The 16,736-nt window shown below is 34.2% G+C and overlaps 1 protein-coding gene across 5 annotated transcripts in view; it reads left to right on the top strand.

Moving 5' to 3' along the window:
• LOC147911635 (ubiquitin carboxyl-terminal hydrolase 9X-like) overlaps window positions 1-16,736 on the top strand; it is a 142,314-nt gene that overhangs the window by 73,798 nt on the left and 51,780 nt on the right. For 4 of the 5 annotated variants that reach the window (XM_087427858.1, XM_087427856.1, XM_087427857.1 and 1 more), the window contains exons 20-25: window positions 441-561; window positions 7,986-8,116; window positions 8,290-8,568; window positions 11,679-11,804; window positions 12,788-12,913; window positions 14,187-14,356. In XM_087427858.1, coding sequence (XP_087283984.1) covers window positions 441-561; window positions 7,986-8,116; window positions 8,290-8,568; window positions 11,679-11,804; window positions 12,788-12,913; window positions 14,187-14,356 — 953 coding nt within the window. Of the gene's footprint in view, window positions 1-440; window positions 562-7,985; window positions 8,117-8,289; window positions 8,569-11,678; window positions 11,805-12,787; window positions 12,958-14,186; window positions 14,357-16,736 lie in introns of all 5 variants that reach the window. The other variant, XM_087427855.1, reaches the window with a different exon arrangement.

The raw sequence follows: 16,736 nt of genomic DNA, 5'->3' as shown, positions 1-16,736 counted from the left end.
CTTCCCCCTTCAGAATTCTTATAGCTCTAATAACAACAGCCACTTAAGGGGAATTTGGGTCCCTGCAACAGATGGATTAGGAATTTAACCAGCAACAGTCACCCTCGAAGGAATGAAGTGCCTTTTGTGTAAACAGCATCTGAGTGCTGTGTGAAATCCGTAGTTTTCAAAACAGTGGAACACTGGTCACAAAGAAATCACTCAGAGTAGCTTAGAAAGCTTGATAAATGATTAAATTTGCATCATGAAGTATCAATGGATTTGTAAAAGTTAAAAAGATGGGGAAGGCAGATGATTTCAGTTAGTAAATGTGGCATATGCAAAAGATGTCATTGACAAGTAGAAAACTTATTTGGAGATAGGGAATAGATTAATTTTGAATAACAAAAACTGTTTTTTGACAATTTATAGGTAAATGTTTTTTGAATTCTGTATTCCAGATAATGTCTCTGCATCCCAGATATATCTCTTTCCTTTGGCAAGTTGCAGACTTAGGTAGCAATCTGAATATGCCACCTCTTAGAGATGGAGCAAGAGTACTTATGAAACTTATGCCACCAGGTAAGAAAATTGCCTGGCTTCCCCTCCCACCTCCCAAATGCTGATGGTACATGATTGATGGATTCTCTTTCCCATGAGACATACTTTGTGGTATAGTATGTAATGTAGGTCATGTGTCATCCACACCATTGCTGATGAGAAATTTTCATGGATGGTTAAAGAATAATTAGGAGTGTATAATTTAAAAAATATTTTATTGAACTAATGCACATAATTCAGAAAGTCTAGAGTCTTCAAAGGCTGTAATGAAGAAGACTAATCTACCTCACACATCCTCATCCTCCATTTCTATTTCAAAGAAACATCCATTTTCAACTTTCAGCTTTTATTAGTGCAATTAATCTGTAAATAATATGTCCATTCTTTTATTTTGTATATCAAGAGTAGATATTAAATACTGTCTTACTTCAGTGTAGATGAAATTATATTTCTTACATATGCATCCTTTTCTGGTCATCTCATAATTTTTGCTTAAATCTGTATTAATTACTCATATTTTCAAGACTAAGTATTATGGAAATATTGGGCCTAATACAATGTGATTAACATTAAAAAAAGAAAATATGTGAAAATATTGTAATCTTCTAGGTTTCACACTTGTTTATGCTCGAGTTTAAAATCCCCCTCCCATTTGCTTATTTTTTATGGTATTATTAGTAAATTTCCCTAATATAACATGCATTATATCATGTTTTTTTGGGTTGTTCCTCTTTTTGCTGCAGTCTGGGTTTTCTTTTTGATACAGTTATCGTTCAATGATTTCTTTATACAACTTTTGTGTGGTGGATCCTTGGGTCTCCCGTGACTTGGTCCTCATTTTGCTGAAAAGGGTATATAAGAAACAGATTTTTTCTTTAGAGATCCCTTATCTGAATACAGCTACACTCTCACTTGTGTAGTATGATGTTTTGTTTACTTGCAATAGTTTGAACATAAGAGTTGAAGATTGAAAATTTGTTCCATTATAGTTCTATAACAGTGTTAGCTGGTGGGAAGACAAGCTGTATGTCTGTTAACTTTCTTTCTGCCTGAAAGCTTTTTTTTTTTTTTAACCATCGAGTTCTGAAATCTTGTAATCATGTAGCTTTGGATGGATTTTTTTTTTGTTTTTTGGTGCTGGGTACTCAACAAACGTCAGTCAAACGATTAATTGCTTCAGGTGTGAGAGATTTATGGGGGGTTTTTTGCTCATAGTTTTCTTATTGCGTTATTTGTGCTTTTGCTACTGTTCTGTGCTTTGGAATGTGCTGTTCGATTTACTAAATCCATTTCACTTAGCACTTTGCCTCTCTTATTCTATTCTAATTTTTTTTGAAGATTAGTTGACTTTTTTAGCTTTCTTAATATTGTCGTCATGACGTCTTTATTCTGTTTATTCTTTTTATAGTTCTGTTTTTATTTTATGAACATTTTACATTATTTCTGCTACAATAGGATACTGGTGTTCCCCTAAACCTCATGTTCTGCAAAACCATGCGTGTGTTATTATTACTGAGATGATCAAAAAATTACAGAAAATAGGAAGAACAATACAAAGAACCTGTTTCTTCCTTAAACCATATGAGAATAATTTATTGGTTTGATGTCCTGTCATTCCCCTAAAACAGTAATGAGTATTTCCTTCAAACAAGGACATTCTCCTATATGATAAAGATTTAAACATCTAAATCAGAAAATAAACATTGACATATTTCTTTCATTTCATTTCTTTCATTGACTGACCCCGTTCACGTTTCATCTGTATTCATGTTTCACCAGTTCCTCTAATAATGTTGTTCAGCATAGATATTGGAAAACTTTTTCCATAAAAGGCCAGATAGTAAATATTTTCATCTTTGTGGGCCAAGAGGCAAAATCAAGGATATTATATGGGTACTTGTATAATGAGAGAGAAAAATTTCCACAAACTTTTTTTTTTGGTGAGAAACATTGGCCCTGAGCTAACATCCGTTGCCCATCTTCCTCTCCTTTATATGTGGGATGCCGGCACAGCATGGCTTGATGAGCGATGCATATGTCTGCGCCTGAACCTGTGAACCCCAGGCCGCCGCAGTGAAGCGCGCGAACTCAACCATTACGCCACCAGGCTAGCACCTGCAAATTTTTTGTTAGCTAAAATCAAACTATAAAAATGATAGTGGAGCACGGTTTTTTATAACATGGGTCTACTAATGAGAATTATGGATTTTTATTTAGTGGGGAGATAATACTATGTTTTGTTGGGGTTCAAAGTTTGTCTTCCCTGTCATCAAATCAGTTGCGAATATTCATTTGTTATTGCTGATCTCTAAAATTCGAATTTTATGTTTCATCTTTGACATGGTTTTTATGCAAACAAGTAACTGCTGGTTATTCTGCCATGAATATTGCCTAAAAGGCATTTATAGAATTATCTTAATTCTTCTCTTAGTATTTGACTTTTAGTATATCATTACGTTGCAGATTAATCATCGAGTTTTAGGCTAGGTGGAAGTTCCTCAGTGGCACAGTTAAGTGTAACATGGAGACTTCCTTTCCACTTACATCGAGGTTGGAAAAATGCTACAGGAACTGTATTTTGAGTCTGAGAAATATATCTACTGTGAATTTGTTTTAACTTTGGCAAATTTGTGAACATGTAATCTCACTTTTTGTTTAACTTGGACGGCAATGGGAAATGTATATAGCTTGATGTTACTTATGAATCAAACAGCATTAGTTAGCGTGTAAAGTTAGACTTTACTGCAACGGTTTTCACATAAAGCACTGTTTTCGTTGTGATTATATGTTGAATTTATTAAGAAACATTAAGTCTGCAACAAAAGCTGAATTCTTAAACCATTCAGTGTTTGGTAATAGTGGTTGAGAATCTTTCTTCTTGTTCAAAAAAAGTTTCACTCTCTACCTTGTGCTTAAAAAAATCGTAGTAAAACTTATTACTACTACTAAACTCTTCAACTGTTCTGTGATGGGACATGTCAAGATACCCAGATTACATTTCCAACAAAACCTTATGAAATTAAAGATGATTAAGTCAATGAAAGTGATCAGAGTTCCCCAGTGACTGGTTCAATAACACACACGATAGATTCAGATGTTTTCCACAGAATATTTGTTGATGAATAATGCAATGAATGAATGACCATAAGGTTTCAACATCTTACATTTTCACAAGCTTTGTAAATCTTTCTTCCTGTTTTTTCTGTTCTACACATAGAATTACCATGATCAGTTGTAACACATTTTAACAGATTGTACTCAGGTTGCATTAAGTTAGTGTTTTCTGAACTTCTTTGAAAGTACTTTCATCTATAGTTGTTCCATACAGACAGTTATTAGAGGTCGGTTCTTTAGTCAGTGCACACTTGACGTTGCCTTGGCCTGTACAACCATGGGCCAAGAAAACACACTCAGAATCATTTGCCTCCGTTTTGTTTTTGTTTTCTTATTGTGGCAAAATATGTGTAACCAGAATTTGCCATTATAGCCAATTGTAAATGTATATATAAATCAGCATCATTAATTACATACATAATGTTCTACTATTAAGCTAGTATCACCACGATTTTAAATGCCTTGTTTCTCGGTTGACCATTGTGTTGTTTATTGGAAAACTCTCAACTCTGAAGGAGTTTTTCTTGGCAAAAGGATATAGTCTTAAGGAAGTTTGTTATCTCTGGACACTTTTCTTCAGCTGCTGCTGTCAAGCATGATTTAATGAACTCACCGGAGTTAAATGGCTTTTATTTCTTAGCCAGCAAATAAACCAGTTTTCCTCTACTGGCTCTGGAATCAGCCATTTCCCTGAGCCCTGATTCCTTTTCAGTGTAAAATGGTATTTAGAAGCTAAAATATGCATAGTAAGTGTTCGTTTAGATGTGCTACTGCTGCCATCTCCTCACAGTAAACAGAAGCAGGAATTGTATGTACTTACACATACATTTTTATATGTTCATAAATATACATACATATTTTATGTATATATACTTTGTATATATTACTATGTATGTAAATATATAAATATATATATTTATTTCCTTATCTGGTGTATCTGTAAAAAACTATATCTGCACAAAAGTCATGAGGTCACAACAGTTACCTCCAACTCCAGTCCAATTCTACAAGCTTCCTTTTGTTCTCTCTTTTTTTGTTTGAAAGTTGCTTTTTTTGGCAGTTACAAACCTCATTCCACCTTATGCTTTCATCTCTTCACTTATTTGATTAATGCTGTAACTACCCACTCTCTTGTCTTCACTACCACCCTTTTTCATATACTTTCCTTTCACTTAGCCTAGACTCAAGTTCCTGAGGCCAGTCTGCCCTTCCATATGAAATTTAAGCAGAGCACTACCAAAAACAATAATCGATAATTTTAAAGATAACCTGGACAACCCATTCAGGTATCTTAGTGTACTAGATTCTGGTGCAGTCATAACGACATAACAGTATAACGATATTTCAGGTAGCAACGGACTGCATATATAGTGGTCGTCTGTAAGACTAGTACCATATAGCCTAGGTGTGTACCATCTAGGTTTGTGTAAGTACACTCTGTGATGTTTGCACAGCAACAGAATCGCATGACAACGCATTTCTCAGAACATATCCCTGTCATTGAGGAACACATGACCGTATATATGTATGGTATATGTACGGATGTATAGTAATATTCAGAAAACAACAAAAGAGGACTTCCTACCTTGACAGCTTTGAGATAAGGCAGTTGGATTAAAGTGGAGCTCTGAAATAAGAGGGACTACCAAAAAAGTAGAAATATAAGGAAGTCGAGGGCCGGCCCTGTGGCTTGGTGGTTAAGTGCGCGCGCTGCAATGCTGGTGGCCCGGGTTCGGGTCCCGGGTGCGCATCAAGGCACCACTTCTCCGTCCATCCTGAGGCCGAGTCCCACATACAGCAACTAGAAGGATGTGCAGCTATGACATACAACTATCTACTGGGGCTTTGGGGGGAAAAAATTAAATAAATAAAATCTTTAAAAAAAAAAAAAAAAAAAAGGAAGTCGAAGTAGTGGGCCAAGAACATTTTACGGCTGCGAATAGATGTTCACTTAATTTTCTTAAGGTAGAAGTGAAACAGCTTCTACATTTGCAGCTGTGAAGCTAATGGCTTTCTTTCTTTCTCTTTGAATGTTATGCTCCTGTCTCGCTATTTTGGCTTTTCTTGTCTAGCGGAGGTCTTGTGTGAGCAAGCTTAACTTCCATATTATATTGCTGTTATTCCCCTATTTGCCAATTGAATATGAGCTAATTGGTGTTATAGAAATGTTACAGAACAGGCTATACTTCTTTCTCTTATGCTACTATTGTTGGGGTGTATAGCTTGTTTTCTTCTGTTTCCTACATTGTCACTTGTCTCCATTGAAACTTTTTTCCTACTATTACAAAACCAACCTTTGTGTTGTAAGAATTTTAAAGTTACCTAGAATAATACAAAGAACTTCCAAATGCCGTTGCCATATTCAATAATTGTGGACATTTTAGCACCTTTGCTGTATCAATCTTTCTTCATATAATTTTTCTGACTTTCTGAAAGTGGTAGACACCTATACCTTTTTACCTAAACATCTCAGTGTGTGTTTCCTAAGAACAAGAACATTCTCTTACATAGCCACAGAAGATTTTATTCGAATCAGGAAATCTAACATCTTTGATGATTGACTTTTTTGAAAAGTACACACAAGTTGTTTTGTGCACTATCCCGCAAAGTGGGCTTTGTATACTTTCTCATTATTGTAATCAATTACTGCTCTTTTTTAAAAAATGTAGTAAAATACATAAAATTTACCATCTTAATATGTTAAATAGTGTTAAATATATTCACATTGTTGTGCAACCAATGTCTAGAACTTTTCCATCTTGCAGAATTGAAACTCTCTACCCGTTAAACAACAACTCCTCATTTATCAGCCCAGCCCCTGGCAACCACCATTTTACCTTCTGTTTCTGTGAGTTTGGCTTCTCTACATCCCTCATATAAACAGACTCGTATAGTATTTGTCTTTATGTGACTGGCTTTTTTCACTTAGCATTTTGTGGTCAAAGTTCATCCATGTTGTAGCATATCAGAATTGAATTTCCTTTCTTTTTAAGGCTGAATTATATTCCATTTATGTATATAACACATTTTGTTTATTCATTCATCCATTAGTGGACACTCAGGTTGTTTCCGTTTTTTGGCTATTATGAACAATGCTGCTGTGAACATTTGTGTACAAGTTTTGGTGTGGACATATGTTTGCATTCTCTGGGACATATACCTTGGAAATTGCTGAATGATACAGTAACTATGTTTAACAGGTTGGGGAACTGCCAAACTGTTTTCCGAAGTGGGTGCACTGCTTTCTGTTCCCACAAGGAAGGTGTGAGGGTTTCGGTTTCTCCACATTTCCACCAACATCTATTATTGTTTTTTGATCTGATTATCTCATCCTAGTTGTGTTGAGTGGTTCTAAATGTGGTTTGATTTGCGTTTCCCTGAAGGCTAACAATGTTGAGTATTTTTTCATGTGCTTACCAGCCATTTGTATATATTTTGGAGAAATGTCTATTCACAACTTTATTTACTTGGGTTATTTATCTTTTTATTATTGAATTGTAAATGTTCTTGATGTGTTCAGATACAAGTTCTTTATCTGTATAATTTACAAATATTTCCTCTCATTCTGTGAGTTCATTTTTCATTCTCTAAATAGTGTCCTTTGATGCATACAAGATTTTAGTTTTGATGTAGTCCATTTTATCTGTTTTTCTTTTTCACTTTTGCTTTTGGCATCTTATATAAGAAATCATTGCCTAATCTAAGATCATCAAGTTTTACTGCTATGTTTTCTTCTAAAAGGGCATTATCTTTTTAGTGTATCTTTCATTGTGTGGTTTTTTAAACACCTTGTGTCTTTATAATATGACAAAAGGAAAATGCAGACTTTTTCTTACTTATAGGTGTGCATTCAGAGAAAGGCCCTTTTTTTAAGGTGTACTGTCTCTTGAAATTCAGTTTTCTTTCAATAAAGCAAGAACAGTTCATGCATAATGTCATCTGAGGCAAATAATTGAGAACTTGGTGGGAGGAGCTTATGTTGTTTGTGTTTCAAGAAGAACTGATTACTTTTTAGTGTCGTGTATTTTTTTTTTTCTTTCTCCAGTGGGTGAAGGAGGACATGTTGATTTGAGGTCTCTAGATGGGAAACTGTTCCCTTCATATTTTGGTTTGACGATTAAAGCTCTTTAATCTGGTTGATCATTTAACCTGGTTGATGACTAACCAATCTAGGTCTGGTTATGTCTTGTAACATTTGATCTTATAGTTCAGCTTAATTGATATTTATTGATGTTGCGTATATAAAAATTGATACTCTTCAAGATATCAAATATGAAACATTAAGAACATGAATTATATGTTACTTTAGTCTGTGTCTGTTTTCTTTGCAGATAGCACAACAATTGAAAAATTAAGAGCTATTTGTTTGGACTGTGCAAAACTTGGAGAAAATAGCCTTGGACCATCTCTTGATTCACTCTTCTTTGGTCCTTCTGCCTCCCGAGTGCTGTACCTAACAGAGGTTGATTTTTCCTTTTCAAAACTATAATTTTTACATCATATGATAAAATGAAGAACATGTGTAAAATTGTAATCTTTTGAATTAGTTAAGAATTTCTTAGTGATGATGATAAGGAAATTAGAACTTAATCTTTTTAACACATTTTGATACAGTTTCCTCTCCTTTTTTTCCAGGTAGTTTATGCCTTGTTAATGCCTGCTGGTGCACCTTTGGCAGATGATTCCTCCAACTTTCAATTTCACTTCTTGAAAAGTGGTGGCCTACCCCTTGTACTTCGTATACTAACAGGAAATAACTTCCTGCCAAATACAGATATGGAAACTCGAAGAGGCGCTTACTTCAATGGTCTTAAAATAGCCAAATTGTTGTTAACTGCCATAGGCTATGGCCATGTTCGAGCTGTAGCAGAAGCTTGTCAGCCAGTTGTAGATGGTACAGATCCCATAACACCGGTAATACATTTTTAAAAATCTTTAAAATAAGTTTATCTTTAACGTTTAATTTTTACAGTTAATCTCAGTGACTTTTAACTGGAGAATGCAAGTTCATTTCACTCTACTAGGTTATATTTGTATTGAAATGTAAATATTCTGTACTAATTACAGTAAGCTCAGAGAATATTTCTTTCCCCTTTTTGAGTCCTTTTTGAGTTTTAGTTGTTTGTCTCACAAAAAATTCACTGAATCTTCTGTTAACTCATACCTGAAAGATATGTAAAGACAGGTGGTTACGAAAGAAGAGATTTAGTTGGCATGTTGCCCGAGTCTCCTTCCACGGTGACCCACATAACCATCATGTCTGACTCAGACTTTCTGTTTGCCCTGGTATCATCTTTGATGCACATCACCAAATATTCTCAAGATATGCTGAAATTTGATGCAAAGATTGAATGTGGCATGCAATTCTAACATTTTTTTTTTAATTGAGTTCATTCTTTTACATTATAAGTGATGGTTTTGTTAAATTACTGGCTGAAGATAAAATGGTTTAGGGTTACAAATTTTTTTCTTTAGAAATGGGTTCTTGATGGGCCGGCTCTGTGGCTTAGCGGTTAAGTGCACGCGCTCTGATGCTGGCGGCCCGGGTTCGGATCCCGGGCGCGCCCCGAGGCACCACTTCTCCGTCCAACGCGAGGCCGAGTCCCACGTACAGCAACTAGAAGGATGTGAACCTATGACATACAACTATCTACTGCGGCTTTGGGGGGAAAAAAAATGAATAAATAAAGTCTTTAAAAAAAAAAAAAAAAAAAAAAGAAATGGGTTCTTGATCAGAGAAATTTGTATAAGGACTAGATATTTGATATTTAGAATTATAATTAATTATGTTAGGTGGGCTTGTGATTTTATTTAAAAGAAGTGTCATTATGCTATGGCATTTTGAATAAAATATAATGTCTTGGAATTTCTCCAAAATAATTCTGGGGTGTATGGGCAGAGTTAGTGAGTGGGAAATTCACTGAAACAAGTTTGGGCTTTTGTTGCTAATTATTGAGGCTAGATAATGAGTACTTGAGGGTTGTTTATGTTCTTCTACTCTTATATAATTTTGAAATTTTCCAATTAAAAAAAGGGTAAAAGAAAAGTGTTGGGTATTGTACAAATAAATTTAGAAAAGAAATTTACAGTGCTCTGTGTTCACTCTCAGTAAGTTTGATTGCTTTATGTTGTGGATTCTGTGCATATTATTTACATAAAACAGGTAAGTTCTTCTCATGATCCTTCTCATAAGAACTTAATGAAGTACATACAAGGCAATTTTATGTATCTTTTTATACCTTTTCCCTAATATTTACTATTCAGAAAATGTGCCATTAAGGGATAAGGTACGTAATATTGTCTAATCTCAAGTTGCCCACAGTCTAAAAGGAGCTTAAATGCAAAATTAGTGTTAAAAATGTGTTTATTATAGAACCGTCTACAATATATAGGAAAGGATAACAATTTGAGAAATAGAATAATTATTGAATAAAATTCTAGGTATTTTTCCTCATGGATTTAAGAATTTATACTGTTAAGTAAAACTTTGTGATACCTTTGCACATTTATACATTTATTCTTTATTTAATTTTATTCTTTTTTCATGAAGAGTTTGAGGTCTTGTTTTTTTGAATAGAAAATATTCAGTTCTCCCAATACTATAGTGAAAGGACACAGTTGTTTTTACCCTGTAGAGCGTACCTAATCCTCATCTCAGTTTATTGGAGCTGAACTGGAAATTAATATTCCATGGTGAGACCTTCATAAAGACAGTTTCACTGTAGGAAAAGTGCCACAAGACTTTGCTGATTTAAAAAATAAACCCTGATTAGTAAAATTGAATTTACAGTTTTAAAACGTGTCACTTTTTATTCATTCAGCAAGTAATCTATTGCACATCTGTTGTAAGACATACATTGCTAGAGATGAAATGTTAACAGAAGCTTGTATGATTCCTGTGGGCAAGTTTGTTTATTGGAAAATAGTAATGGTCAAAATATATTGAGCTCTTCTATGATAATCACCATACTTATTTAATCATTAATATTAGGCATATTTGATTCGTCACTCTTATTACTTGCTATTCAAAGTGAAAATTAAGATCTAAAGAGCTGAAAACTCTTGGCCCACATAATAAAAATGACCTGAGAGTTCTTCAGCAAAGAAGCAGGCTGACTCTGATGCTATAGTTTTACCACTTGTGCTACATTACCTTTTTATTTGAAGTCTTATGTAGTAGCACCTGGCAGAGAAACTCGCAGGTATTTATTGAGTGATTAAAATAATTAATATGTACATAAATAATAAAATGTAAACTTCTCTGATTTGAGGTTAGAGAGAAGAGCTGAAATTATTATACCTAGTCAGTCTTCTGCTTTGCCCACCTGGTGACTTCAGGAACACTTCCACAAGCTCTTGAATTTCTTAAAATATCTTGTTTTTAAAAGACTTTCTTAAGAAAACTTGACTATGAAAGAAAGGTAGATAGAGATGATAGGGAGATTAAGCTGTGGAGACCTCATCATGTTTTTAGGATGAACCTTAGTGTGCAGGTAGCAAAAGTACCTTTGAACAGAAAGAGGAGCATCTTAAAGACTGAAAGGGAAGGAAGTGAGAAGTATAAATTTAAAGATTAGGGGATAAGAAATTGAAAGTCTGTTTTATCTGGTATCCTCAGTTTTCTCAGTCGTATCATGGTAGGCATAATCATCTGTTGAGAAGAAGGGCTGGGAAGAGGATTTACCTGGAGACATGTAAAAATGTTGCTCAAAACTGTCATTTTTCTCATGCAAGTTAAAGTGAATCCAGTTGTAGAAACAATGTTGAAAACATCTGAAATTGGAGTTTGCAGAGGCGTATTGTCACTCCAGAGGCAGCTAAGAGAAGAAGTCTACCGTGTTGGCAGTCTGAAATGGTTTTTATGCAGATCACCAAAAATTCTACAGTAGAGATGTTAAAGGATGACATACTAAGAGAGTGGTGATGGATGAGGAGTAAATGGTTGGGTTTTTGTTGTATTCAAATTTTTGAAATTTAGTTATGTACACATTTTTACTCCAAGTAAAAAGGTTAACTTTTTTCAGATTAACCAAGTTACTCACGATCAAGCAGTAGTGCTACAGAATGCCCTTCAGAGCATTCCTAATCCATCATCTGAGTGCATGCTTAGAAATGTATCGATACGTCTTGCTCAGCAAATATCTGATGAGGTTAGTATTAAAGTTTGAAAGCTTTGGGATCTTGGATGGTTTATTTTTTATTACTCTTGATACAATCTCTACTTACTTATAAATTAATGGAGATTATCACAATTTGAGGTTAAATGTTCTGAGACTGTATCACTTTTTTGTGTCTTATTTTAGCTATTTTTTCCATAAAATTGTAGTATTTAATGTTATTAATATTGGTACTTCAGAAAGTACTTTTAAAAGCTTTCTAAACAGATTTTTTGAAGTATAATATATATTGCATAAACTAGATCAAAACAAAGCATACAGTGAGTTTTGACAGGTGTTTAAACTAATAATACACTCAAGAAACAGAACATTTCCATGAGCCCCCAAAATTTTCTGTGTCTGGCTCCAGGCAACCACTGTAGAGTACTTTTCATTTTCTTAAGTTTTACAGTGATGGGATCATATTTGTACGCTTTTATGTCTGGATTATTTCAATCAGCATGATTTTGAAATTTTATCAGTGTTGAGTAATATCGCATTTCATGATCATCCTACATTTTCAGTTGATGGACATTTGGAATATTCCTAATTTTTAAATATTGGGAATACAGCTGTTTTGAAAATTCGTCAGCAAGACACCAGTGCTGCTTCTGTGGGCATATGTTTTCTTATCTCTGGTAAACACATAGGATGGTTGGGTGATTTGCTTTTCCTGTGTTTGAAGAATTCTTGTGAAAAATATTGTAGAGCCAGATTAGATCTTAACCTGAAGCATACTTTGTGGCTGTAGCTGATAAATGTTTTTTTTGCTTCATCTGCATGTATTTTATGACTTTATGCAAAGATATAAAAAAATGCAACGAAGCTACTTTGAACCTTAAAGGCGCAATGTGAAGCATATTCATGTTATTTACAGCCTTTTCTACTACTTCTTTTACAAAGAGAAACGTGTTTTTTTTTTTCTGGTTATTTCACTTTAATATTCTGTCAGCGCTTTTAATTACTTTTTCTTTCAGGCTTCAAGATATATGCCTGATACTTGTGTAATTAGAGCTATACAAAAAATCATCTGGGCATCAGGATGTGGGGCATTAGAGCTAGTATTTAGCCCAAATGAAGAAATCACTAAAATTTACACGATGGTAAGGATTATTACAGGAATATATTGCATTTATGTAAATGTTAAGTGTGCATATGACTAAATTTTCATCATATCTGCCGTCTTAAAGATCCTTTCACTTGTATCTAATGGTTTAAAATAAACTTGTAGGTAGTTAAGAAGAGAACATATACAATTTCATTTTGAAAATAAAACACTTCATGATCTCCCTCTAGATCTAAAACGTTTTTTTAAAACTATTTGAATATAATTGTTCTATAAAGAATTAGCTTTTCATAATTCTCTTTATTTTTTTTCCTTCAACAACTTCTCCTGTGTAACTGTCTGTTGTGGAATCATGACATTTAAGTATTTTAGTTGGTTCTTTTAGAGCACTCAAAGCAGGAAAGATGTTCGCTATTTAGGTATTTTGGACTTCATTGGATTAAGCAAGTTGTTTGCAGAAATGAGACTTTGTTTAGCTCTTTGATTTCCTGCCATATTTACTTGTCCTAGATAGTCACTTCTGTATATTTAAAAGAGAAAAATGGGTAATGGCTTTGTACAGCTTCTCTTTGGAATATTTAAGTGAGTATTCTGGTCCAAAAATGTACTATACTGATTGTGTGATGAGTAGAGGCAGATTAAAAGTTGTTCGCTACTTACTTGAGTGTATTTTAGGTTACAAAAGTCTTCTGTAGCCTTTGTGAACATTTGTGTAAGACAGTTGCTTTTTTTTGGTGAGCAAGATTGGCACTCAGCTAACATTTGTTGCCAATCCTCTTCTTTTCACTTGAGGAAGATTGTTGCTGAGCTAACATCTGTGCCAGTCTTACCCTATTTTATGTATGGGACACTGCCACAGCATGGTGTAATGATCAGTGCATAGGTCTGCACCGGGGATCCAGATCCACAAACGCCGGGCTGCTGAAGTGGAGCAGTCGAACTTAACCACTACACTACCGAGTTGGCTCCCAATTGGTTTTTTAATAAAATGGCATTTTTAGATAAATTATACTGTAAAACTAATCAAAGACCCAAATTGCAGTGCCAGTGTGATTCTTTAGAAGGGAATCATAATTGGTGCAGAAATACACATTCCCACCGACAAGAACAAGGAAGTGATACCTAGGTTTTACTAAGTATACTCTTTTAATCCAATTTGGGATATATTCCAAAGGGACTCAGAGCTGCAGGTGAAGAGACTGAAGATAGAGGGTCTTTAGTGAGTAGATAAATTTTAAATGCTGACTAGAAGGTTTGCTAATTTTTTCTTAAACGTGTCATTGGGTTCACTCCTGATTATAATTTTACAGGCTGCCAGTGCCAGCAATGAGCCAGACATGGAAGATGAACAGGTTTGCTGTGAAGCATTGGAAGTGATGACATTATGTTTTGCTCTAATTCCAACAGCCTTGGATGCACTTAGTAAAGAAAAAATGTGGCAGATGTTTATCATTGACTTATTATTGCATTGTCCCAGCAAGTAAGTGATTCTTTTTAATTTGGAAGAATGCTAACCTTATTCTTTAAGCAGAAATGAGTTAATTTTGATTAAAATTTATCTCAGAAGTCAAATAAGAAAAGTTTTTTTTGGTCTACACAGCACTTTGATGTTTAGGAAACTTCTATTTAACATGTTTCACTTAGCCTAAATTTGTTTTCATTTCTGCAAGATGCCAACGTTGATTTTTTTTCTTTTCTTTTTTTATTGTGGTAAAACATATAATTATTTATAACAAAAAATTGGACATTTTAACGACTTTTAAGTGGACAGTTCAGTGCCCAAAAGAAGATTTCCCATGTTAAGCAATAATTGCCATTTCCCAAACCTTCCAGCACCTGGTGGTTACCTCTAATCTGCGTTGGGTCTCTGCGCATTTGCCTATAGTTAGTATCTCACGTAAGTGGAATCACACAATATCAGTCTTTTTGTGTTTGGATTGTTTCACTTAGAATATGTTTTCAAGGTTCGTCCACGTTATAGCATGTTTCAGAATTTTTTACATTTTTAAGGCTGACTAATATTCCATTATATGTATATGTCACATTTTTGTTTATGCATTTATCTGTTGTTGGACACCTGGATTGTTTCCACTTTTGGCTATTGTGAATAGTGCTGCTGTGATCATTGCTATGAACACGATATCTGAGTCCCCATTCCCACTTCTTCTGAGTATAAACCTTGGAGTGAATATACTAGGTCTCATGGTAATTCTGTGTTTAGCTTTTTGAGGATCCACCAAACTGAATTACACAGTGGCTACACCATTTTATATTCCCACCAGCAGTGTACAAAGGTTCCATTTTCTCTACATCCTTTCTCATACTTGTTGTTTTCTAAATTTTTTTAATAATAGCCATCTTAATGGGTGTGAGGTGGTATCTCATGGTGATTTTGATTTTTATTTCCTTAATGGTTAGTGATATTGAGCATTTTTTCATGTGCTAATGTAAATTTTCTGTAGAGAAATATCTAGTCAAGCCCATTTTTAAATTAGGTAGTTTATATGAATTTTAGGATACATTTCTTCATTTCAGCAATAAATACCATTGGAATTTTGAGAGAGAGTACATTAAATCTATAGATAACTTTGGGTAGTATTGACATTTTAACAGTATTTTTCAGTACATGAACACATGTTGTCTTTTCATTTATTTAGGTTTTCTTAATTTCCTTTCTTGCATTGTTCATTGCTAGTGAATAGAAATACAAGTGATTTTTGTGTATTGATTTTGTACTTTACAATTTTGCTGAATTCAGTTTCTTTTTGGATTCCTTAGGGTTTTCTCAATATCATGTCGTGCAAATAGATATAGTTTTACTTCTGCCTTTCCAATTTGGTTGTTTCATTTGCCTTTTCGTTGCTTAATTGCTCTACTGTGTTGAATAGAAGGGGTGATAGCAGTCATCCTCGTCTTTTTCCTTGATATAGAAGGAGAGCTTTCAGTCTTTCACTATTGAGTACGATATGAACTGTAAGTTTTTCATATATGGCCTTTATCCGGTTGAAATAATTCCTTTCTTTTCCCAGTTAATTAAGTGTTTATACCATGAAAAGATTAGAATTTGTTCAGGTGTTCTTTCTGAATCAATTGAGATGATTGTGGTTTTTCCCTTCATTGTATTTATGTGATGTATTAAAAATATTGATTTATGTGTTGAACCACTCTTGCCTTCTTATAATAAATCTCACTTGGTCATGGTGTATAATATTTTTAATATACTTCAAAGTTTGGTTGCTAATATTTTGTTGAGGAATTTTAATTTATTTTATTGTGGTAAAAAATGCATATATTAAATTTACTATTTTAAAGCCTGCAGTTAAATATATTTACATGGTTGTACAATAGAGCTGTAGAACATTTTCATCTGGCAAAACTGAAACTCTATACGCACTATACACTAATTCTCCCACCCAGCTCATCACCACTACTCCGCCTAACACCTCCCGCTTGACAGACACCATTCTACTTTGTTTGTATGATTTTGACTACTTTAAAGTGATACTTCATAAGATTGGAATCATACAGTATTTGTCCTTGTGGCTGGGTTGTGTTGCTTAGCAAAATGTCCGCAAGGTTTTTCCGTGTTGTAGCATGTGACAGGATTTCCCTATTTTTTAAGGCTATATAATGTACCGTTGTATGGATGTACCCCATGTTCTTCATCCGTTCATCGGTTGATAGATGTTCGGGTTGCTTCCATCTTTTGGCTATTGTGAATAATTCTGCATTGAACCTAAGTATGCAGATATCTCTTTGAGAGCCTATTTGAATTCTTTTGGATATATATCCAGAAGTAGAATTGCCAGATCATAGGGTAATTCTACTTTTAATTTTTTGAGGAACCTGCATACTGCTTT

This window comes from Ceratotherium simum, chromosome Y (genome assembly GCF_057802395.1).
Source record: "Ceratotherium simum simum isolate JZ-2026a chromosome Y, ASM5780239v1, whole genome shotgun sequence".
Taxonomy (NCBI): Eukaryota; Metazoa; Chordata; class Mammalia; order Perissodactyla; family Rhinocerotidae; genus Ceratotherium; species Ceratotherium simum.
Note: the sequence above shows the minus strand (reverse complement) of the source record. Positions and strands in the feature narration are given on the sequence as shown.